Genomic DNA, 24,985 nt, shown 5'->3' with positions numbered 1-24,985 from the left:
AGAAAGGGAGCCTAATGATTCACATAGTCGGTTTTGTAACTGATGCTTTGTTTTCAGTGCTATAAAGTGTTTTTCAACTTAGTCGGTTTTGAAACTGATGCTTTGTTTTTTTTTCTTTTTTTTGAAAAAGGGCTTTCTAGCTGATACTTTGTTTTTCATGCTATAAATCTTTTTAACCATCACTGGGAAAAACAACAAGAACCACTAGAATATGACATTTAAGCTTTAACCTCAATTTTAACTAAAAAGCCAAATGATTTTTTTTGACCCATGATGACTCGGTTTTGTAACTGACATTTTGAATATACAATGTTAGTTTTTTTTAAACTTTATTGGGTTTGTCACTAGTGTTTTGTTTTCAATGTCTCTTTTCAAGTGGTGTCAACTTTGGGAAAATAACGTTAAAAGCTGTTTTGTTTTCTTTTTCTATTTTCGATTTTCTTTTAATTTTTTTACCTTTTGATTAGCTATTAATTTCTACTCTATTATTTTAAAAGGTTTTAATAAAACTCAACAAGCGTTATGCAAATATAACCAAACAAACACTTGGTTAATGTAAGACAAGTGTCAAATAGAACAGAGTAACATCTCTTTAAGTTTTCATACAAAAGTAACGTCTTTTTGAGTTTTTGTACAGAAGTAAGTAGAAACCGTGCTATATATAGAAGCATTTGAAACCCTCCTCTCAAACTCGAATCAACTTCTTCATCAGAGAAAAATCCCCTTGAGGTATATAGTTTGAATTCTTCTTGTTCATACTTCAAGAGTTTAAAGATTTAAACTTTTAGAGGTTTCTCTTGTTTCTAGGGTAGAAAAATCTCATTAAACCATCGGCAATCTCTTGCTCATGGTATTAGAAGTTGTAGTTTGAATTCTTCTTGTTTATACTTTGCAGATGAAGTTTTCACAATTGACAGGAATGGAGAAAGAAATAGTGCAAAATTTGGAGTGGCTTGAAGCTCAGAAGATAGAGATAAGCATTGACCTAATTGCTGAAGCCAAGAAACATCTTCAGTTCCTCGGAGTTGTTGACCGGAACCGGTGGCTCTACGATGGTCCTGCACTCAAAAGAGCCATCTACAGGTAATTAAACAAAACCACGAGAAAAAATAATTATAAAAAAAAAAACAAAACCACCAACGCGGTTTGCATCACACAAGTAAATACATTTACTTAATTTAATCTTTATTTAATTCTATGTAACATTTATTTATTTTTTCTGATTAGCGAAGTTTAAAATAATGATAAACAATATTGCTACAATCACCAATCTATTAAATCTAAGGAAAATACCTAACCTTTTAGTTTACGAATATATATATTTGTTTGTTTTTCCTTTCCGTTTACATAATTCTCAAATCAGTAATTTGGTGATTTATTTTTCAGATACAATGCTTACTGGCTTCCTTTGCTAGCCAAACATTCTGAGTCTTCCTCAACCTTCGAAGGACCACTAGTCCCTCCATTTGACTGTGAATGGGTTTGGCATTGCCACAGGCTTAATCCGGTAAATCTAAGCATTGTATATCTTTGCATACAATTCACATATGAAAAAGCCTACGGTAGCAGACTAGTGAACAGTGGGAGGTAAAATATGTAGCTCATTATTTTGTTAATCATCCAGGTGAGGTACAAGTCTGACTGTGAGGAATTCTATGGGAGAATTCTGGACAACTCTGGCATTGTATCTTCAGCAAATGGGAGCTGCAAATTACAGACTGAAAAGTTATGGAAGAGATTGTATCCTATGGAGCCCTATGACCTTGATTTGGATATGGCAATCTCAGAGCCAATTTCTCCTTTTGAGAAATGCACGAGCTATGATCTTGTTTCAGCAGCCAAGAGGCAAAGCTCATTTTATCTTGAGGTACAATAATGAACTTGACTAAATTAAATAACATATGTTTTACAAGTTTGAATTTGAATATATATATTTATATGATTTATATGGAGTTTGAGTACTTTCTGATAAACGCTTGCATTTTAAATATTTAAGCTACAACTGAAATATTTTGAAATTCATATAAATACTTCCAATACATATAATAAATGGGTGTGTTACGAGGTTTCTAAGCCATTTGTTGGCGTATCTTTGCTACAGGTTTCAAGAGCCAATGTGGACAGTGAGATCATTATGGAAGAAGCTGTTGGTAGATACAAAGCATTCCTCTACTTAATCAAGCAAAACCGTGAAAAGACTATCAAACTAATCAGTGTTCCGACTTATGATATTGATCTAATTTGGCATACACATCAGCTGAACCCTTCCTCTTACTACAAGGATATGGTAAAGATCTTTGGCAACATCTTACAGCATGATGATACGGCAGACTCTGACTCAAGCGAAGGTATGAATCTCGACACTGTTTTCTCGGGAACTACTGCGCAATGGGAAGAAACATTTGGTCAAAGGTATTGGAAAGAAAGCATGGATACGACTCCACATACTCCAGTTGTGGTGGAGACTGAGAAGAGCGGTGCGGCTGCTAGATGCTTTGCTGAGGCTGCTGAGAAAGGTGGTGGTGAGGGTGCTAGGTGCTTTGCGGTGGAAGCTGAGAAGACCAGTGCTAGGTGTTTTGCTGTGGAGGCTGAGAAGAAAAATGCAAGGTGCTTTGCAGTGGAAGCTGAGAAGAACAGTGCTAGGTGCTTTGCTGTGGAGGCTGAGAAGAAAAATGCAAGGTGCTTGGCAGTGGAAGCTGAGAAGAACAGTGCTAGGTGCTTTGCTCTGGAAGCTGAGAAGAAAAATGCTAGTGGAGTTGCTGTGGAGGCTGAGAAGAAAAATGCAAGGTGCTTTGCAGTGGAAGCTGAGAAGAACAGTGCTAGGTGCTTTGCTCTGGAAGCTGAGAAGAACAGTGCTAGGTGTTATGCTGTGGAGGCTGAAAAGAAAAATGCAAGGTGCTTCGCAATAACGAATGGTAAGAGCAGTGCAAGGTGCTTTGCAGTGGAAGTTGAGAAGAAAAATGCAAGGTGCTTTGCAGTGGAAGCTGAGAAGAAAAGTGCAAGGTGCTTTGCTGTGGAGGCTGAGAAGAAAAGTGCTAGGTGCTTTGCTGTGGAGGCTGTGAAGAAAAATGCAAGGTGTTATGCAATGACAGATGGTAAGAGCAGTGCAAGGTGCTATGCAAAGGCCACCGGAAAGAATAGTGCAAGGTGCTATGCAGTGGCGGCTGAAAAGAACGGTGGATGTGGATGTGGTAATTTGATGGAGAACAATGCTAAGGAAAATGCTCCACTGGCGGAAGGCGCTACTGCAGCTTAATTACTCAACTGAAGAAGTTCTAATGTGTAATGCCAATGTAATATATGTGTAATATATGGTCTGGAAATGCTGTGAAACAAATGAGTGATGTTTCTAATGTTACATGTTATAAACATGTACATGCTAATGTAAATAAATAAGTTTCAAGAAATTTAATATCTATTTGAGTGTTTATATTGGAGTGGTGTGATAACGGTTGAATAGAGAGGATCGGACCCTTCACACGAACATTGGATCGAGGCGAGCTTTGGGTAGAAAGTTTTTCAGTGTAAACTTGAATTGATTTTTATGCATTTTTGGGCTTTATAATTTTATTGTGTATTGGATCCTAATATCGGAGGACTGGCACAGTGTTTTTATGTATTGTTTTATATGATTCAAGTATTATTTTGCCTTTTTCAATTTACTTGTGATCGACATTATCAAGCACAGCTATGTGTATGTTGCCAAATTCTTGTGCTTCAGAATAACATGATCTAAGTATTATTTTCATATTTTCAAATCGCTTGTGATTGACATTATCAAACGCATTAATGTGAAGACACATGAAGTTGCTCCTTTGCCTGCGATAAAATAAATATCTATGGATAACTTTGTAATAGGATTGAAGAGGATTTTCTCTCAAGAGGCAGTTTCAAGAGTTTGTTCTTGATTCTGAGGATCAGATTACATTCTGGGATTATATCCTTGGTGGAATTCGATTGTTTCTTTGTTAATCAAATACATCATAGTTGTTTGCTTAATAGAGGTTTCATGATCATTGTATGAGTGTTAAGTTTCTTTGATTTGGTTTTGGGTTTAGGCAAGATTGTGTCTGCAACAATACAAGGACATGTTTGCATGATAAAATAAAAAAATAATGATTGTCAAATTCGTGCTCCCAAAGAATGATGATTCATATACATGGACGCATTGTTGTGCATCCCCTTCACCATATCTAAGAGATAGAAAGAAGTACACATTGGGACACCAAAAACTTACCAATCTCCACCCAAATTGCTATCATCATCATCACAATACGCCGCCTTCTTGTTATCGGTCCACGAAAATACAATGTTGAAAAGTTAGTGATCGATCATTGCTGCTCCTCCGTTTTTAGTGAGACCATTTCACTTCGCTGCTGTTGTTGTTGTTGTTGGTGCATAATCAGATGGTGGTTCTTTGGTCTTAAATAGCTCGGAAGCCATCGATATATCCGCTCCGGCAAGAACCTAGCAGTGCCAAGGATTTCAGTTCAGTTCAGGACAATCACGCTTCATTGATTCAAAGAGAATCTTGGTGACTTACAGTTCCAGTCTTTCGTGGATTGCTTTGCGCACTGAGCTGTTGAAACCATATGCTATTGAATTGAACAAGCCCTGGAAATTAAAACATCCAGTGTAAGCAAAGATGATCTGTGGAGAGTTTTATAATAGGTGGGTGTTTGTTACCATTAGTGCAGCTGTTCCCACGTCAAGAGCTGAGAGCCAGAAGATCTTATGGCCTGGCTCGATGAAATCATGAATACGGTTGATAGTACCGAATGCCCACGATCCTATTAGAATGAGTGGATAGTATCCCCAACGGTTCAACACCTGTGGTTTTAGGAAATAAGCATTAAGGTCTAGTCAGTCATAATATACACAAGTGGTGTTAGCAATATAGAAGAAGAAAAAAAGACCTTTAACTCTGCTCTATTATCAAACTGATCCACTCGGTCTGACATTCCAACCGCCATCTGAAATTTAACAAAACCATATCAGTACACAGACAAGTGTAGATAGAGAGGGTTACAATTAATTACATACACGTCTAGCGTTTCTTAGCATCCGTATCACTTGGAAGTATGTAAACCCATTGTAGAGAATGGCACCCCAAAGAGGAGCGTAGAAAGTTAAAAAATGAACAGCCTGCATCGGTAGAGAGGTCACATAAGTTGGAGAAAAAGAACGACTCAGGTAATAAGCAACCAATAGTTTTGCTCAACTAAAGATTCTCTCTCTTTACCTTTCCTTTAAGACCAGTTTGAGTCCAGCACCAAGGCCCCAAATGCGAGTGGTTATTACCAAAAGAACGTATGACAGTCACAACCAAGGAAGTTCCTGAAAACAAAGTAGACCAAATCAGACTCTTACCTAACTAAAATCACCAAAGCAGGTCCTTAAACCCAAGATTGGATTTCGATATATAAGGACATGATTAACTCCGGTCTCTTAGCCAGGGTTCTTAATTCATGATTTGATACTTTTTTTTACACTTTTCGGCTAAAAGACGGCTCTTATATTTCTTATTTAAGAGACGGTTCTTAGTTTTTTACCCGAAGCTAAACAGTTAAGCACATTCTCAAACTCAGTGATCTAAAAAGAGTAACCCTCATTTCACCTTACCCCAAACATACAAGTGAAACATGGCTTCCAAATCCTCCACATCAGTCTTATGCTTAACCACAGTGCGGTGAAGAGTGAAAGCAATAGTGGTTGTCCACAAGAAGGAAGCTACGCAGAAGAAATGAGTCGTGTAGCCTTGTGCATCACAAATAAACCCCTTGGAAGGATCACTACACGATTAACAATCATCTTAAGCAACAATCGATGGTAAGTAAGTAAGTAAACAAAAACATACCCTACGATTAGGAAGAAGCTGCAAAGCATATCCTGCAATCAATCACCATCTTAGATTCAGCAAATAGAGCTCGAAACCACCCTAGATCTTTGATTAAGTGAAACTTACGGAGAGAGCGAGGTAGAAGATGAGCTTGAAGGAGAACTTGCGGAGTTCTTTGAAGAGGCAATAGCAGAGGACGATGAAGGTTGAGCCGACGAAGGAGAGACTCGACGCGCCCGTGTTGATCGCCGTGAGAATGCTGCGGTCTCCGGCAGTTAAGCCTCCGCCGGCAGTGAGAACCGCCGACATCGTGATCTGTGTGTGATTCAAAAACCGATCGAGAGATTTTTGGCTTTTTTCGAGTTCGTCGTTTCCTTTCCGTCGCGTGGTGGGCTAACCTCTCGTCCGGGTCGGGTCGGGTTGAGTTTTGTTTATTGTATCGGACTCTTCGTAAGATTCTGATTCAAGCCCACCCCCAAACATTTAGTTCAGCCTCATTGTCCAAAAGTGTTAATATCAAAAATTTGTAAAGAAATGAATCCTTAAAGTAATAATTTCATAATGAGTAGTTGAATCTATCTATGTTATATTTCTTATAAATGTAATGTCATAATAAATGAGCATTAAAAAAAAAAATTTCATAATCCGGATTCATTTCCAATTACATCTATATATTAAATCATAAAAAAAAAAGCTCGAGATGAAAAGATTTTGTATTTTTGGAAGCGGATTAGTTAACATGTTTTCAGCTAACTTAACTATCTTGAAGCGGATTACTGAAAAAGACTAACTTACCAAATCAATGCTTCTTCATAGATGGCTTAGTTCGTGGCTTATGATGTATTTATAAGGACCAAATGGATGTTGGATTATTTGGGATAAGTGGATGCCACAAAACCCTTTCGAATTTACATGGAAAGATTATTTGAGCTATGTCAGGTTTAAATCCTTCGATTCGATTCGAGATATACTGCTCAAGCTTGATGGGCATTTAAAAACCCCAGTCAACTGGCCAGCTTGTACTTCCTAGCTATCTTATTTCTGTCGCTTGTTTGATTATTTTTAGAATTAAAGTTTCGTCTAATCTATACTATTAAAGCAGGATCCTATTGTTTTTTTACTTTAGTCTGCCCTTTTCTTTACTAACATTACATGTTTCATTAAGGGCAATCAAATAATAGTAATAACACATCTATATTGGGTGTTTTTTTTTTTTGATCCAGCCCACATCAGATCTCTTTTGGGCCATTTGAGCTGATTAAAAAATCAGATCCAATTCTCACATTTTTTTTTTCCTTTGGACCATTGAGTCCAAGTTCAAATAATTTTTTTTAACTATTTTTAATTATTATTTTTTTCTTTTCTTAGTATAATTTAAGCATTCATAAAAAATTAAATTTTTACATTGAAAAGTATAAATCTTATTAAAAATATTTTTTTTATTAAAATATTAACCACATAATAAAATTAATTTATCAGAATTATACCAATTTAATTCATTAAAGAAATAAAGTTTAATTTTTTAAACATAAATAGTCATTTAAAATGAAATACGATAAATAAAGATAAAAAGTTTAAGTCTTTTATAAAATAAAACACAAATATATGAAAACATGACATTTACTAAATAATTATCAATTGAAAAAAAAAATAAACCCGCGCTTTGAGAGCGCGGATCAAAATCTACTATTCTTTAAAACTACAACAATCGTGCTGATGCCCTAGTAAAGGAAACGAGAACGAAATACATTTATTTCTCCATATAAACTAGACAAGGCACAGTTTGGTAGATTTCTTTTTTTGGAATAATTTTATTGTCGACTAAAACTTCGTTTAAAATATGGATAACTGACCCCAAAAAAGTAACCTCATAATTAATTGATATGCGTAGTCGGCAGTTGTGTTATGTTAACAAAATAGAAATACCACATATACAACTTGAAAGATAAAAGAAAAGAAAATTAGGTTAATGATGGAGACATTCCTCCACACATATTGCTTCTCTTGCGTCGTCACTCATGTATTTTTTTTTTGGTATAAGTCACTCATGTATTCCCTTTTGTGTTTGATTAATTTGCGGCTTTATACGTGTTTAGCATTTTACTATATGCTTGTACACTATATATAAATAAACACAGATATGGATAAAACATTGAAAACAAAAGCATTTTCCTTCACGTTTGTATTTCATATTGATTAAAAAAATTTATATGTTCGTTGTATATCTATAATCTATAAATATATAAAGAATAATTTAAATACATGTTTATACCTTTTTCAAAAAAAAAAGTGTTTATACCTAAACGTTACACATACATAATCAACCTAAACTTGATTAACCAATACCACAATCACAAATTCCAATCTAATGATAGACTCTTCTATAAATCAAAGAAGCCTTTACGTAGACACACATATTTCATACTCCTGATTACCAAAAAAAATCAACACATACTTATGCAGAATACATATTAATTCATTATCATGTTTGAAACATATCAACAAACAAACTTACTTCTTGACGATTTGACGACTGCATGACAATGGATTGACATTTATCTTTGTTCAACCGTAAAGATAGAAATAAATTGGACTTCAAATATTTATCTAAATATTGAAATAAATTACTTTGGAATTGTTTTCTTCAATTAAGAGGCATACTAAAAAAACACTCTTCCTTTTTCGAACATGACCCATCATCTAATCAAGTTTTCTCATTTGAATTCTTTTTATTCATCTCATTATCCTGTGATTTCTTATTATCATTTTAGTTTGCATACAAAAAGGGTACACCTGCTTTGTCCGTATTTAACTATTGTTTGATTCTTACTCCAATCATGAAAAAGACGGCTGCATATACATACATTGTTATTAATGTAGATTCCAATGTTGAGCGTTTAAGGTTCTTTTCTTCTCTATGTTTTAAGGTTCATGATTCATATATATTCTGTAAAGGCTACATATTTATAATATCTAAGTATATAAATTATGTATAACATCCCTAACATTGTTTATCTTCTAAATGAATATCATCTAAATCAAACAAATCAAAACAACTACAGAGAAATAGTTACTACCATTAGTTTGTTTATCCATTACTAAAATTAAATATGATGCTTTTCACTTTATTTTGAAGTAAGTTTGAACTATATCATCTATAAATTGAGCTGTGTAGTCAAGAATATGTTCAATTGATTGATATAAAATATAAAATAATACTATATACATAATTTGATCAAAACTGATAAACAACTCATTCGTAAATATTTGAATTAATTGATTTCGATGCCTTTCAATCTAATTACTAATTAGTAAGATACTAATAGTTAAAATCAGTTTAAAATCGGCCGGTCAGTTTTTTTGTCACAATCGGCCGGTCAACTAAAGTTAAAGATTGATCAATGTGTAACAGATCTGTATATTTATTTTCCTTTCCTTTTATGGTTATTTAATTATATTAAACTATATTTTTATCTGGTTCCTCCATGTTTTTTGACGTTTCCAAGACTGCAAGACATCTTACATACCTTAGAGCACAAATAATTACAAATATATAGGAAACAAAATTCATAGTCATCCTCGCACAGAGAGATACATAAGCACACACGTATATAATATATAGACATGATTCATGAATATGATGTCATCATAAGCATGTATAAATAAAAGAGCTGCGTGTGCAATATCATCGCTCATCATCATCACTGATGAGAATGTAAACATGTTTGTTTGAAGACATTCTTCTTCCTCTTTTAAGTGTTATCTCCAAGGTACTATATATATTTTGATTCTTGATTTCTCCATCATCTCTCTCGCTTTCTAAGAATATCATCGCTCATCATCATGACTAGTGAAAATGTATACAGGTTGGTTTGAAGACGATATTCTTCTTCATCCTTCAGGAATTTATATCTACAAGGTACTATTCTATATATACGTTTGATTATTGATTTCTCCATCACCTCTCTTGCTTTCTGAAGTTAACAACATCAAACATGCCCTATTATTAATCCATGTAGAAGTGCTGTTCGTTTAGATATATCTGATTTAAGTTTCGAATTAGATACAGACTTACCTCTTTTGTTTCACTCAACCTCAAATATTTTATTTTCTTAACTATCAAATCTTAATTCTCTTCTTGTATACCCTGATCCACAAAGCACTGAAGATATTTTGTGGTTCTATGCAAATGATCTCTCAGAAAATTTGCATGGTACAATACTGGTTCATATGATTTACCTTTTTACCTGTCTATTTTGCTATATAACCATGGTCCATGGATATTCTAAGCTCTAATTTGGTTATAATACACACATGCATATTCTTAATCATGCATATGTGACTAGATTTAGATTTAAGGATTGGCAGATACTAATTTAGCACTATAAAACTTTTTTTTTTAGCTACTGTAACTTAAATAATATATTTTTCTTAAAACATAGCAGTTGTATTATTAAAATAGCTTAAAGAACAAGAAAGTAAGACGCAGACTATCGAATAACTATCTGATTAAAAAACTGAACAAAAAAAAAACTATTTGATTAACTAAAAGCAAAAATATTGTGTTTTTCTGAAGACATGCATAATAATTTGGCATCTAAAATTACTTTATTCGATAAAATGTAATTTTCATCTACACATCGTTATGATTTTCCTATCAAACAAAGTCTTCTCCGTGCTTTGTTTTTCCTTTTCCCGTGAGAGTCCCAATAAAAGCATAGATAGTTGCAAGTAGATTTACCTAGCAAGGCAACTACATATATAGCCTAATAATTGCCTTAGAGACAAAATCATTTCTAATATCATTATTAACAAACTATGATCAAATTCTCCTAAATCCACAAAATAAGTCAATAACTTAACTTGTAAACCAATGGTCACTAACAGCTTTGAGTTTGAGTATGATTAGGACATACTCTTCCCTTTTTGTCTAAACATGTTTTAATTTTTATTCTCTATTTCTCTTTTGTATGTAATTATGTATGCAGTTTTACTGTTAATAGAACATAAACCTTTTATTCCAAACATAATGGTCCCCTCATAAATGTCAAATGCTCTTTGTTCTATTTGCAACTTCAACATGAGATAAATTATTGGTGGGTCCTTTTCTATAGTCTGATTTTTAAATACTTGATCTTAGCTTTTTTTTTTTTTGCCATCTGATTGATATTATTAAAGCTTAAACCCAACAGGGCAAAGCCCAAACAAAATAAAAGTACAAAAGCCCATACAAGGTCACCGGAAAACAACAAAAGAAAAACACGCGTCTAGACAACCGCGTGAAAGAGCCACGTGTATGACCTCATCTACCGAGGATGACACGCGTCCCAAAACCACCACCGCTTTTGCCGTCTCGAGTTTCACCGCCAGAGACCTAACCGACGAAACGCCGGAATCCACCGTTTCACACCGGAGACACATCGATGACACACACCTCTATCATCTTCTCCGACAGAAATCATCACCGATCAACCAAAACACTTAAACACCGGAAACTTCCGGGAACTCAGACCACAACTACTGAATAAACTTCCAACGACTGTATTGGAAGAACAGACAATTCAGTAGCGTCGAACACAAATCTGAGTTTCGAAGATCATCAATCGAATAAATCGAGATCTCCTCCTAGCTCAGACCACCAAACACCATCGAAACATAACAGCTAGCTCCACTCGAGATCGAAACTCCAAAACGAACTCCAATATCCGTCAGAGCAAAGAAACATCGATGATGGAGAAGAAACGAACCAAGGCCGGATGATTCCGCCAAGGAGAACGCGAAACCACCGGAGTCCAAAGCCGGATGATTCTGCCGAAGAGATCACGAACCACCGGAGATCAGAGTCGGCTACACAGCATCAAAGGAATCACTGTATACCGGAGACGTCGACAAAGGGACCACCACGATTCTTTCACTTCTCCCAATTTAAGAGAGAGAGGAGAGAGAATCTACCATCCCTTTTTTCCATGGGAATCTTACTTGATCTTAGCTTAACATAAATCATATCAATATAAATTTTTATTAAAAGAAAATTATCAAAAATATTTTGTTTTACGAAAAGAAAAAATACGCAACAATAATTTTGTTTGCTTGTAGTTACACGCATACACCTATATTGCTACATCGACTACATCGACACAGGGACATTGTCTACTTTTGTGTGTGTGTTAGGTTTTTGATGACACGTTATATCCGAAGAGAAAAAAAAAGAATATAGGTCCACCACTTAATCTTTTTGTCTTATTACAGAAGTCGTCAAAAGTAATGGTGGGCCTCAAAGCCCACTGTTCCCTCCCGAACGAGCATTCCTTCATTAGTTGCTTGGTTTAGTATGGTAAACAGTCATTAGTTAAATAAGAAGATTAATAGCATAAGGATTTATTGAATTAATGGTTGGTGATTAATACTATTATAGTTGTTGTTTCTTATTCCGGACAGCTTTTGAAGTCGTCTCTTTGGTTTTTCACAAGTCAAAGCTAAGTAAGACGTTAGCAACGAGTTTTCTCGCCGGCGACCGCCGTCTACGGCGGATTTTTTAAAATAATGTCACGCACTTCCGCCACCTCCACCACTCCTTCCCGCGTGAGAGCCGCGAATTCACACTACTCGGTCATTTCTAGAACTAGAGCGCAAGACGACAGCAGTAAACCGAAATCTTCCGGTCACGATCCGGTTAAGAACCGGCGATCATCTCTGCTCAAGAGAGCAAACTCCAGAGAGGAGGATACGGCGGTTCTGGCGCCTCAGAGAGCTCGGTCTGTAAACCGTCCGGCGGTGGTAGAGCAATTCGGTTGTCCGAGGCGGCAAATATCTAGAAAGAGCGATGAAGCAGCAATGACTGCTGCTGCGGCGGCGGCGGCGGCGGCGGAGGAAGATGAGAAGAGGAAGAAAATGGAGGAGAAGCTTGTAGTGAACGAGGCACTTGTTAAAGATTTGCAAGCGCAGGTTTTGAGTTTGAAGACGGAGCTAGAGGAAGCTCGTAACTCAAACGCAGAGCTTGAGTTAAAGAACAAGAAGCTTTCTCAAGATCTTGTTTCAGCTGAAGCTAAGATCTCATCTCTTTCTTCTAACGACAAGGTAACATCTATCATATCATCTCTTCCCTATTCAGGGTCGGCCTAATATGCTATTGGGCCGGCCCTGGGGACTGTGTGCGATTTAGTAAAGATTTCAATAATTTTTTTTTTAAATATAAATACGAAAGTGTATAGACCAATGTTTTATTCCGTTTTGCCTAGGACCGGCCCTGTGGCCAATGCATTGACTTACTGAGACTAGAGAATGAAGATCTTGTTTGTTATGTTTAGTGAATGATTAGAAGTAATCTCACAAGTGTTTTTGGTTGATGCAGCCAGCTAAAGAACATCAGAACACAAGATTCAAAGATATACAGAGGCTAATAGCTAGCAAATTGGAGCAATCCAAGGTTAAAAAGGAGGTGGTGGTAGAGTCATCATCAAGATCATCTCCACCATCACCTTCTCCTTCAAGACCGCCGTTTCCAAAGTTTTTGGTATCTCCAGCTAAAAGAGATGAAGCTTCATCACCTATTGCACCACCAACACCACCACCTCCTCCGCCACCACCACCACCTAGGCCTCTCGCCAAAGCAGCACGTGCCCAAAAGTCACCTCCAGTTTCACAGCTGTTTCAGTTGCTGAAAAAGCAAGATAACACTAGGGACCTTTCGCCGTCTGTTAATGGAAACAAGTCTCAGGTTAACAGTGCTCACAATAGTATAGTTGGAGAAATTCAAAACCGTTCTGCTCATCTCATTGCTGTAAGCCTCTGTTTGCTTTTAACATGAGTGTTGGACCATTCTTGTCTAACAGTGATGAGCTTCATTTTTTTCCACAGATAAAAGCCGACATTGAGACAAAAGGAGACTTTATTAACGATCTTATCCAGAAAGTTCTGACCACTTGTTTTTCGGACATGGAAGATGTCGTGAAGTTTGTGGATTGGCTTGATAACGAGCTAGCAACTCTGGTAACGGCCTAACCAAGCCATGGTCTTGTTTTTCATCAATAGTGAATCACTTACTCATATGCATTATTCCTCTTTGCCTAAGGCTGATGAGCGAGCTGTGCTTAAGCATTTCAAGTGGCCTGAGAGGAAAGCTGATGCCTTACAAGAGGCTGCAGTTGAGTACCGAGAGCTAAAGAAACTGGAGAAAGAACTTTCTTCCTACTCCGATGATCCGAGCATTCACTACGGTGTTGCCTTGAAGAAAATGGTCAACTTATTAGACAAGTAACACTAGTCCCTTAACTTTGATGCTCACTGAACTTTCTTTAGACTCCTCAAAATGTTGAATAAACTAAAATTTTATGGTTATGATAAAGGTCGGAGCAAGGGGTAAGGAAGCTAGTCAGGCTACGCGGCTCGTCCATGCGTTCTTATCAAGACTTTAAAATCCCAGTCGAGTGGATGCTTGACTCGGGAATGATAAGTAAGGTATGTTGTGTTTTTTCTATGTATGGTCTTTGTTTTGTCCCGTAAGTAAAATAACTGGTTACACTTTATTTGAACTCTTTTAACATTTGGTAGATCAAAAGAGCATCGATCAAACTTGCTAAAACCTACATGAATAGAGTTGCAAACGAGCTAGAATCATCTCGTAACATGGATAGAGAGTCTACTCAAGAAGCGTTACTTCTCCAAGGAGTCCGGTTCGCTTACAGAACGCACCAGGTAATACCAAATTTCCTGTATAAAATAGCATTTTACTCTAAGCATTTGGTGTTTGATCTTTTGCAATGTTGTTTATTCAGTTTGCAGGAGGGCTGGACCCAGAGACATTGTGTGCATTAGAAGAGATAAAGCAACGTGTTCCTGGCCATCTCCGGCTGGCACGAGGGAATTTGGCCGGAGCTCCGTCGTAGAAAAGTAACAGAGTATTATGAGGAATGTCCTTTGGTTTTGGTTATAAAATAATTGTTATTTGCGTTAATAGTATTTGTTGAGTGAGTTGTGTCCCACAAGCCACGTAATAATAATGTTAAATGTATCTAAACGTGTTATAGTGAAATTACTCAAAATATTTTGTGAACTATATACAGTTATACACAGAACGTCTACACTTTCTGAAGCACCCTCCATCGAATCTTTCTCAAATTTGGGGCTTAATTTAAAAGTAATATTATCTTCTATCAACGCAAGTTGCTGAGGCTAAAAGAGCTGGCTTCAAAAAATGAAATTGACGATCCGACGGCTGAGAGAATGAATATTGATTTTGGACAAAGGGAGATTAAAAATCAAACGGCTCAAGGCGTTTAAATATGGGAAATTGGCACCAATGACCACCATAAACACAAAATATTTTTAGCAAAATAACCATAAGAATTTAATGACTAGAATATGATGATAAAAAAAAACCTAATGACTAGAAAATACTGAGTGTATATTATACATTTTTTAGACGGAAAGGGTTTCGTACAGTGATTGATTTACTATGGAATAATGTGATTCAATGGTTGATTTCCATCTTACCGTGATGTGTATTTTTAAATATAAGATATGAATTATATAGAAAGCTCATACGAATAAATAATACTAAAAATATTAATATTACATTCAGAAGTAACTTTAGAAAAGAGACAGAGAATCAATAAAAATTTAGTAGAAGTGGAGAAAAATAAATTTCTTCTTAGAAATATCATAGGATAACACATCAATACTATTAAAGAGAAATACTCATAAAAAATCTACCTATAAAAGTTGTTTGGACCCTTTCTTTTTTTAGTCCAACCTATAATATAAAACCAAATATCATAACATGTATTTATTATAGCAATAACTTAAAAATTATTACATTTTAATAAATAACCCACGATTTCTAACATTTACTATAAGGACAATTATTATCTTTTTACATTTTAGTAACCCACATTATTTCAATCACACGAATGTACAAGATATATTGACTTTTAAAACATTTAATTTGAACTCTTGACTTTTTGAAAATTTGATTTAAAATATATCAAATGTTTCATATGTTAGTTTAGTTATACCAACATCCTTTAATATTTCTACATTATATCAAAAGCGATAAAATGTTTCGCAACATAGGGTTCATGTTTGGATCTGCGGGTCTGGGTCCTTCTGATCCTAAACGTTTGACATAACTAAATATTTTAAAATCTACAGTTTAAGTTAGGGTCGGTTCTTTTTGGTTCCGGATTGGTTCAGACTCATAATTCAATTATCTGTAAAATAAATTTAATTTTTGAATACATAGCATGTTCAGATTGGTTTGGGTATTAGAAAAAAAAACACGGAGTACCTAAAACACAAAAAATACTTGAAACACAAAAATACCCGAAATCCAAACAAATACCTGAAAAATATTCATATACTCAAAAGATCCAAATTTTTACCAGCAAAACCTAATCCGAAGAACAGAAAACACCCAAAATTACCAACCCAAAATATATTTTTCAAAAATTGAAATTTTACCCATAACCCAAACTATAATCGAAAACCCGAACCAAAAACTTAAAAATATCAATAATGCCGAAAACATATATGAAATATCCAAACATACTTAATATACAGAAATCATTCCAGGTACTTTGGGTACCCGATCAAGTCTCAGATAGGACCCAAACTGAAACAGAGATTCGCGGTCCAAAAAAATATTGAATAGGTATTTTGCCCATGACTCAGACCCGAACTGCACCTATATTTTCGGGTTGGTTTTGGATTTTGTTTTCAGGTCCGATAAACTGTCAAATCGTATGAAAAAGTTAGAGAAAAATGTACTGATAAAATTTGAAATAATAATGTATAACAATCTTAAAACATTAATTCATATAAAAAAAATTTATAATCTAAAAAAACCGTGATTTTAAGCGCGGGTCAAAATCTAGTATATTCTTTATAACTACTGAGATTTTCTCATTACATTGGTTATGCAACTTCATTTGCTAGATAGTACTTTCAAGTCCTAAATATTGTCAGTGTCCGATGAACATCAATTATTTGCCATGGAACCATAAAGCCTTACATTGTTAAAAGTACATAACATATTTGATAGTCTTTTGTTTGTTGTGCACACATGTTCAACAGTTAATAGTATCCTTAAGTTCCGATAACTAAAACATTAGAGAGGTGTAATGGTTCAGAAGTTTGGATTTAAAATGATATCCATGAAAACATGTTTCTAAGTGTTTTGTTTGCTCATCCTCGATTCCACCTAGACAGTATATTAATTTGTTTCATCCAAAAGATTAATTTGAATGTTGTTCGTTTATATTCAGATTTTCATTTGGACAGAGCATAGGAAAGATATATTTTTGTTTGTTTAATTTCTTACCGTTTCATCTCTATCTAGAAAGGTTTATAAGAAAATTAACTTAAATTCTCACACTTTGATCTAAAATATATTTGCAACTTGATTTTGTAGTTTTGACAAAATATATTTTTGTGGTTTTTGTGGTAAGTCTGTTTTTTTTTTACGGTTTTGGAAAAATGTGATTTTTTTGGTTTTGATTGAATATGTAGTTTTCTAGTTTTGCTGAAAATGTGATTATGAGGTTTTTGTGAACAGTGTGATTTTATGGTTTTTAAGGTAAATAAGATTTTGTGGTTTTGGTGAAAAAAATTGTACGTTGATGAAAATATTATTTTTCTCGTTTGGATAAAAATGTGAATTTTTTTATTTTGGACAAATGTGACTTTTTGGTTTTGACAAAAAAAAATTAAAATATTGTTATTTTACGGTTTTGACGGAAAATATGCTTTTGTGGATTTTTCAAGAAATAATATTTTCTAGTTTAAGTAGAATATACTATTTTAGGATTTTATCAGGGATTTTTGTTTTTTGGTTTGACGGAAAATTGTAATTATGTGATTTTGGTGGAATATGTTAATTTCTTGTTTTGCATGAAAAAGGATCTCACAATTTTGACATTAAATTGTGATTTTTGGTTTTCGCAGAGAAAATAAATTTCATCTGTTGGCCAGAAAATATGAGCTTAATTTTTTTATGTAAAATTTGATTTTATAGTTTTGGAAAAATGTGGTTTTTGGGTTTTGACCAATAAATTATTTTGTGAATTTGGTATAAAAATTGATTTTGCGGTTTTAATTAAAATAATATGATTGACAGCCAGATGTGATTTTGCAGTTTGGCAGGAAATTTTTTTTTTTACTTTGATATAAAAATGTAATTTTACGGAACTGGAGGCATGCATAATACAAGAAACTTGAACCAAAACGAAAAAAATATAATTTGTATCCTATCTGAGCAGCAAATTACATGCGTGGATCTTGAGGGTATAAACTTTACCTGAATTCAAATTGTTATTAACTGAATATGAATGAGTAACCCGAAAATCAAAATATTCTAAATAATTCAACCCCCTCCCAAAAAAATACGATCCAAAATTTGCATTTCGAAGGACTAATTTTTTCGTATTTGGTGACTGGTTTGTTAAGGAATAATGTGATTCAATGGTGTGGATTCCATCTTCAAATTCTATAATAACATGAATTTTTAAAAATAAGGTTTGAATGATAGAAAACCTCCTACTAATAAATAATTTCTCAATTCTTTTGTCAAATATTTTTACAGATTTTGTTGGCCGACAGTGAAAAATATTAATATTATATTTAGAAGTAACTTTAATAAGGAGACAGAGAATAAATAAAATTTAGTAGGCATGGAGAAAAATAAATTTCTTCTTAGAAAGATCATAAGATAACACATATTTTCTTTATAACTTCTCACATTTTTGTTCATTACATCGGTTATGCAACTTCAGTAACACATATTTTCCTTATAACTTCTGACATTTTTGTTCATTACATCCGTTATGCAACTTCAGTTGTTAGATACTACTTTCAATTATTAATACATTTTCAGTGTCCAATGAACATCAACTTTTTGCCATAGTACCATAAATCCTATTTTACACATACATAACATGTTCAATAGTTAATAGTCTCAGGACCAATCTCAGGTTATGTAAATTTGTTATTTAAGAAAATATCAATATAGAGATATATATATATATATATATATATATATATTAGAAGCTACTTGAACAAGATATGTGTGACCGCTGCAAAATATGCATGCATACAAAATTCCAAACTTGAGGCTTCCATCATAAGCTTAAAATAATCAATTATCTTAATCAACATATGGGCTTAACTGTCTCCACCAAGCTTATTGAAACCATCTCGACATAAATCTATTGTTGGCTAAAAGAATTTTCTTTCCATTCTTTTGCTAAATTTTCACATATTTTGTTGGCCTACAATGAAAATCCGTATATTGTAGTGAAGGGTAGCTTTCAAAAGAGAGACAAAGAAGAAAATCAATTTAGTAGCCATTGTGGAGCAAAATGACTTAAAAAATAACATTCTTTTTGGAAGGATCATAAGTTGAAGTAATTTTGAGAAGAGGGAATAAATCCAAATTATTGTTTATATATCAACAGTCAAGTAAATCATAGAATATGTTCCTCGTTGTAAGTTAGTGTAAAAATATTTAACGCCCATATACACTACTTGATCAACACAAACAAGATATTTAGTATATAGAAAACAGAGGTTGTCGAGACCATTATTTAGTATAAACACTACTTGATCAACATATACAAGATATTTGGTATTTAGAAAATGATTCCGACTTCAATTGCTTAAACATTTAGATGATAGTATACGAGACAACTAATTTTATTATTCAGATATGTATAATATATCCATGCTGCTTCCTTGAAAGAGAGATGTCCTGAAAACAGACAACCAAGCTACATCGATTCAGTTTTTTTGGCATAAAATCTATTATTATCCAAATCAATTCTAAACTGTAAATCGGGATAAATGTTTTTTTGTTATTTGTTAGAAAATTCACGATAAATTTGTTTTAAAAATAAACAAAAATTATGCTTAAATAAAATATCAGTTACAATTTTGTTTGTTGTTGCAGAAATCCATAATTATCCAAATTATCTTTAGGTAATGATTTTTTGACCCTATAAAAAGGATTTTTTCTTCCTCATATTTCTTCATTCAAAAACAAAAAAGTCTTCTAAGTAAATATGGTTTCTTTAAGATTTATTTTATGTTGTCTCTTAGTAGGTAGTTCTTATGCCACAATTGTTTCTCATGATGGTAGGGCCATCACCATTGATGGTCATCGCCGAGTTCTTCTTTCTGGTTCAATCCATTACCCTAGAAGCACCCCTGAGGTATTTAATCTATCATACATCACACACCATGAGTGGTCTTAGTTTTCTATGTTTGCTACTAATTATATTTGTTTTTCTTAATATGTTTAGATGTGGCCAGATCTTATCAAGAAAAGTAAAGAAGGAGGTCTTGATGCGATCGAAACTTATGTTTTCTGGAATGCGCATGAGCCTACTCGCCGTCAATATGATTTCTCTGGAAAACTAGATCTTATTCGGTTCCTGAAAACCATTAAAGATGAAGGATTGTATGGTGTTCTTCGCATAGGACCATATGCGTGTGCCGAGTGGAATTACGGGTAATATACTAAAATGGATTTAGCTGGTCTCTTTTAGTGCAATATTCATTAGTTTAATTCACCATAAGTAGCCTCTTGTATGGTGATATAATGTCTTGATCGTTAAATTGTCTAATGGATAGATTCTATTAATCAGTATACCAAAACTTATGTATCATATACATAAACAGATAGTATATTTAAATGCAATATATAATCATAATGAGTTAGCTTCTTGTATTCTAATATTACGGTTTCACATGTAATATTTTTGGCTTGTGAATTTTCTGATCATTTTAACAGAGGATTCCCTGTGTGGCTGCACAACATACCCGAAATGGTGTTCAGAACTACAAACAAAGCGTTTATGGTAATCTTACTCGGTGATCAATATTCTTATCAAATATGCACTATTATTATTTATTTTAATTTTATATGAATGATTTATGTATAGGATGAGATGCAAAATTTCACAACTATGATAGTAGACATGGTCAAGAAAGAAAAGTTGTTTGCATCACAAGGAGGGCCAATTATTCTTGCTCAGGTAATCAATCTAATTTTGTAATACATTATTTTCTAGTAATGTTATATACAGTTAGTTCTTAACAACATTTATTTATTTATTTTATTTATCCTGCAGATTGAAAATGAGTATGGAAATGTAATGGGACCCTATGGAGAAGCGGGTAAAACATACATTAAGTGGTGTGCAAACATGGCTCAGGCTCTTAATGTTGGTGTTCCATGGATAATGTGTCAACAAAATGACGCTCCTCAGCCTATGGTAACTAGATCAACATAGTTATAATGAATATCTACTTAATATATTCAAAGGTTAACTATTTTAAATCATTTGCTTTTCTAGTTGAACACATGTAATGGGTTTTATTGTGACAATTTTAAACCAAACAATCCCAACACTCCTAAGATGTGGACTGAGAATTGGACCGGATGGTTAGTTTTTTCAGTATGATTATATATTTTTATCTTATTTTTGAAATTATTCTATCATAAATAGATATATTATGTCTAACATTTGTTTAGGTTTAAGCAATGGGGTGGTAAAAATCCTCATAGAACAACCGAAGATGTTGCATATTCTGTTGCAAAGTTCTTCCAAAGGGGAGGAACTTTCAATAATTACTACATGGTAAAAATAATAATGAAAATTTGATGTGTTTAATTGAATAAGCACACATAAAATCACCACAAGCTACGAAAACTAATTAAATGTTATTATTTTTGTAGTACCATGGAGGCACCAACTTTGATAGAACCGCAGGTGGTCCATACATCACAACATCATATGATTATGATGCTCCCCTTGACGAATATGGTAAATTTAAATGATATTCATATTTAAAAAAGTTTTAGAAGTTTCTATTTTTACTAACATAGGAAAATCTATTAGGTAATTTGAACCAACCAAAATACGGGCATTTGAAAAAACTTCATGATGTTCTTCATTCTATGGAAAAAACTCTCACATACGGAAACATCTCCACCATTGACTTTGGAAAGTCTGCATCGGTAATATTCTTATATTTATTTATTAGTATTTTACATGTTATTCTTGAATTATTACTTATCATGAGCATATATTATATAGGCAACAATTTATACAACCGGAGAAGGATCAAGTTGCTTTTTTGGAAACGGAAATGAAAATTCAGATGCAAAAATTAGTTTCCAAGGAAAATCTTATGTTGTCCCGGCTTGGTCAGTTACCATTTTACCGGATTGCAAAACTGAGGCTTATAACACCGCCAAGGTTATTTCTTTGACATTTTATTTGTGAATTTTAAATTTACATACTAAGAACCATTATTTCATTCAAAGTTGTAACCAAATTAATTTTTTTATTTTAAATTTTCAGATTACCACTCAGACTTCAATGATGGTTAAGAAACCAAATAAAGCTGAGGATGACCCTTCAACTCTGAAATGGTCATGGAGACCAGAGAACATGGACGATTTCCTTTTGAAAGGAAAAGGAGAATCTACAAAGACACAACTCGTTGATCAGAAAGTAGTAAGCAATGACCAAAGTGATTATCTATGGTACATGACTACCGTTAAGTTTAGAAAACGAGATCTGGTTTTGGGTAAAAACATGACTCTTCGCATCAATAGCACTGCTCATGTCCTTCATGCTTTTGTCAATGGAAAACATATTGGTAAGTAAACTGATATATACGATTTTTAAAATCTCAACAACTCTAGCTTACCACAAAAAAATCATTGAATTATGTTTTTAGGTAATCAACACGCCGAAAATGAAAAATTTCACTACGTTTTTGAGAAAGACGCAAAGTTTAAGTCTGGCCGTAATGTCATTTCTCTCCTTAGCATAACCGTGGGACTTCAGGTAAGTTCTAAAATGGTACATTATGTTGTATCTATTAGGCTAACTTTATAAGTTCTAACAAAAAAAAATTCCTAATTTCTTTATAGAACTATGGTTCTTTCTTCGAAAGTGTGCCTACTGGAATCACTGGACCCATTTCTATTATCGGAAGAAATAGTGATGAAACCATAGTTAAGGATTTGTCTGCTCATAAATGGAGCTATAAAACCGGTTTAAATGGGTTTGAGAACCAACTCTTTAGAACAGAATCACCGTCTAAATGGTCAGCTGAAAGTGTACCATTGAACCGATCCATGACTTGGTATAAGGTAAATAAATATTAAAATTCATAAAATAACTAAACAAACACTTATTTATTTTGTATCAATATCATTCCAAATTTTCTTCCAGGCTACTTTCAAGGCTCCATTTGGAAATGATCCGGTTGTTGTCGATCTTTTGGGACTTGGAAAAGGTACGGCTTGGGTCAATGGAAACAACATTGGACGTTATTGGCCGGCGTTCATTTCAAGTGGTGATGGTTGTTCTGTGAAATGTAATTATAGAGGGGCTTATCATGCTGAAAAGTGTCTGACCGGTTGTGGAGAACCTACCCAAAGATGGTACACTTTGCACATCTTATTAGGTTCCAAATTAAATTATTTTGAATTTAAAACAGAAAAATACTTATCGGAATTTTTTCTTGATTCTTTTCTTGAACAGGTACCATGTTCCTCGTTCTTTCTTGAATGCAGGAGATAACACACTAGTTTTGTTTGAGGAGATGGGAGGAAACCCATCTCTTGTCAATTTCCAAACTACTAGAGTGGGGAGTGTATGTGCTAATGTCTATGAGAAAAATGTTATCGAGCTTTCATGCGATAGGAAACCCATTTCTGCCATCAAATTTGCCTCCTTTGGTAATCCAGATGGAAATTGTGGATCTTTCGAGAAGGGAACTTGTGAAGAAATTAACAACGCTGTTGACATCCTCACACAAGAATGTGTAGGAAAAGAAAAGTGTTCCATTGATGTCTCTACGGAAAAGTTTGGAGCACCAGACTGTGGTGGTGCTGCAAGAAGACTAGCGGTTGAAGCTATTTGCTAAGTGATTTCTAGATTTCAATTATTTAAGTCGTTTTAGTAGATATCAGTGGTGGTTTTATTCAATATATATATATATTTCCCGGAATCATCTTCTTCTCCACCATCTGCACTCTCTCCGAAAAAAAAAAAAAAAAGATAATTGTTCTCTCGGTATTATTGATTTTCTCTTTAGTTTATATTTATATCTTTCTTATCTAATACATATTTACTCTCATAAGATTTTATCTAAACATTATTGTTTTGATGAGTTCATTGAAATTTTCATTCTCTTGCCTATCAAATATTTCTAATGATAACGGTTTAGAATTATTTTTGATCAAGAACACGGAGAAACACATTCTCTTAAGTTAATGTAGTCTATGTACTTTAACTTAAATTTATCTATCTTAAGAGTTTTATTTTTGTTTGAACCTTTTCATAAAAACTCTTATGGATATTGCATCATATTCTCCTTCATGTAGCTATTAGTATACGTTCAATCAAAGTTTAAGAGCATAAAATAAAAATTTCATCACAAAGAACAAAATATTTCATAAAAACTCATTATATATTTTTCCTAAATAATTTAAATGTTTAAAGGCATGCAACAATTTTTGAAAAATTGTTATGATCTTTAAATTATGAATATAAGTGTATTTTACTATACAATCTCAAACTTTAGATCTACAAAAATAATTTTATACATAAGATTATATATATATATATATATATATATATAAGATCTACATACTAGTAACTTTATATTTTGCTTCATCATCAGTCTAAGAATACTTCTCCTATTTCCAGAGGCTCAAGAAACAAATGCATACATCTTTTTCAGGTTTCTCACGGTTTCTAACAAGGAGAATGATCTTCCACTATGATTTTGGAGGAATTGGTTTCAGAAGGAGTTTCTCGTACCATTACATGTCGTACTAAATGTTTCATGGATTCTTATTCTCGTCAGAAAATCATCTCTCAATGTATCTCTTCACTCTTCTTATAAATCTCTCTTTTTCTCATGCCCTGAAACATAGATCATAATTTCTATTCCAAATTAGTATATCTTCTGCCTATTTCCATAGAACTTAGAGCTGAATACGCCTAATACATCTTCTATTGAAGAAAGTATGGTAATACCGCTTGAAACTGTGGTAATAACCGTGAAAACAAAGTGATCAGCTAATTCGCCTACAACGCAATAAATCTGGTTTGTCGTTTCTTCTTTGCT

At 33.7% G+C, this 24,985-nt stretch overlaps 4 protein-coding genes across 5 annotated transcripts; 3 read left to right on the top strand and 1 right to left on the bottom strand.

Moving 5' to 3' along the window:
- The first annotated feature begins 574 nt into the window (after positions 1–574).
- On the top strand, positions 575–3,432 carry LOC106346414 (glycine-rich domain-containing protein 2-like). The gene is made up of 5 exons (XM_048782019.1): positions 575–729; positions 896–1,083; positions 1,387–1,507; positions 1,625–1,867; positions 2,102–3,432. The coding sequence occupies exons 2-5, from the start codon at positions 896–898 to the stop codon at positions 3,254–3,256; spliced, it is 1,707 nt and encodes a 568-aa protein (XP_048637976.1). The 5' UTR covers positions 575–729; the 3' UTR covers positions 3,257–3,432.
- Positions 3,433–4,079: 647 nt separating this feature from the next.
- Positions 4,080–6,274, bottom strand: LOC106346415 (G-protein coupled receptor 1-like). Its single transcript, XM_013785737.3, has 9 exons — positions 5,966–6,274; positions 5,858–5,889; positions 5,623–5,792; positions 5,243–5,337; positions 5,044–5,145; positions 4,917–4,973; positions 4,687–4,830; positions 4,544–4,614; positions 4,080–4,467 (listed from the first exon to the last, which is right to left on the bottom strand). The coding sequence occupies exons 1-9, from the start codon at positions 6,146–6,148 to the stop codon at positions 4,332–4,334; spliced, it is 990 nt and encodes a 329-aa protein (XP_013641191.2). The 5' UTR covers positions 6,149–6,274; the 3' UTR covers positions 4,080–4,331.
- A 3,104-nt stretch (positions 6,275–9,378) lies between these two features.
- LOC106346417 (protein CHUP1, chloroplastic) lies at positions 9,379–14,894 on the top strand. 2 transcript variants are annotated; one of them, XM_013785739.3, is made up of 9 exons: positions 9,379–9,609; positions 9,706–9,758; positions 12,255–12,916; positions 13,191–13,619; positions 13,697–13,828; positions 13,911–14,092; positions 14,185–14,296; positions 14,390–14,533; positions 14,614–14,894. In XM_013785739.3, exons 3-9 carry the CDS (start codon positions 12,383–12,385, stop codon positions 14,722–14,724), a joined length of 1,644 nt encoding a protein of 547 aa, XP_013641193.2. In that variant the 5' UTR covers positions 9,379–9,609; positions 9,706–9,758; positions 12,255–12,382; the 3' UTR covers positions 14,725–14,894. The 2 variants fall into 2 exon arrangements, with proteins under 2 accessions (XP_013641193.2, XP_013641194.2); XM_013785740.3 differs by having other exon boundaries at positions 9,380–9,609; positions 12,278–12,916.
- A 4,212-nt stretch (positions 14,895–19,106) lies between these two features.
- Positions 19,107–23,776, top strand: LOC106351225 (beta-galactosidase 15-like). Its single transcript, XM_048734929.1, has 15 exons — positions 19,107–19,116; positions 19,931–20,040; positions 20,131–20,339; positions 20,622–20,688; positions 20,773–20,865; positions 20,962–21,105; positions 21,187–21,275; positions 21,366–21,471; positions 21,570–21,657; positions 21,733–21,851; positions 22,198–22,498; positions 22,580–22,689; positions 22,776–22,997; positions 23,080–23,291; positions 23,392–23,776. The coding sequence occupies exons 1-15, from the start codon at positions 19,107–19,109 to the stop codon at positions 23,774–23,776; spliced, it is 2,265 nt and encodes a 754-aa protein (XP_048590886.1).
- The last annotated feature ends 1,209 nt before the right edge of the window (positions 23,777–24,985 follow it).

This window comes from Brassica napus, chromosome A6, assembly GCF_020379485.1.
Source record: "Brassica napus cultivar Da-Ae chromosome A6, Da-Ae, whole genome shotgun sequence".
NCBI classification, from domain to species: Eukaryota; Viridiplantae; Streptophyta; class Magnoliopsida; order Brassicales; family Brassicaceae; genus Brassica; species Brassica napus.
The sequence above is the reverse complement of the archived record's forward strand: the minus strand, read 5'-3'. Positions and strand labels throughout refer to the sequence as shown.

Bases quoted from the DNA above. Each gene is read 5' to 3' on its own strand.
- LOC106346414 (XM_048782019.1), top strand. From the start codon at position 896: ATGAAGTTTTCACAATTGACAGGAATGGAGAAAGAAATAGTGCAAAAT. The intron at 1,508-1,624 runs GTAAATCTAAGC...TTAATCATCCAG, and splicing joins ATTGCCACAGGCTTAATCCG to GTGAGGTACAAGTCTGACTG. The intron at 1,868-2,101 runs GTACAATAATGA...TCTTTGCTACAG, and splicing joins AAAGCTCATTTTATCTTGAG to GTTTCAAGAGCCAATGTGGA.
- LOC106346417 (XM_013785739.3), top strand. From the start codon at position 12,383: ATGTCACGCACTTCCGCCACCTCCACCACTCCTTCCCGCGTGAGAGCC. The intron at 14,297-14,389 runs GTATGTTGTGTT...AACATTTGGTAG, and splicing joins ACTCGGGAATGATAAGTAAG to ATCAAAAGAGCATCGATCAA. The intron at 14,534-14,613 runs GTAATACCAAAT...TTGTTTATTCAG, and splicing joins TCGCTTACAGAACGCACCAG to TTTGCAGGAGGGCTGGACCC.
- LOC106346415 (XM_013785737.3), bottom strand. From the start codon at position 6,148: ATGTCGGCGGTTCTCACTGCCGGCGGAGGCTTAACTGCCGGAGACCGC. The intron at 5,338-5,622 runs GTAAGGTGAAAT...CTTTGTTTTCAG, and splicing joins GTTTCACTTGTATGTTTGGG to GAACTTCCTTGGTTGTGACT. The intron at 4,974-5,043 runs GTATGTAATTAA...GTTAAATTTCAG, and splicing joins TGCTAAGAAACGCTAGACGT to ATGGCGGTTGGAATGTCAGA.
- LOC106351225 (XM_048734929.1), top strand. The intron at 20,041-20,130 runs GTATTTAATCTA...TAATATGTTTAG, and splicing joins ACCCTAGAAGCACCCCTGAG to ATGTGGCCAGATCTTATCAA. The intron at 21,852-22,197 runs GTAATATTCTTA...TTAAATTTTCAG, and splicing joins ACTTTGGAAAGTCTGCATCG to ATTACCACTCAGACTTCAAT.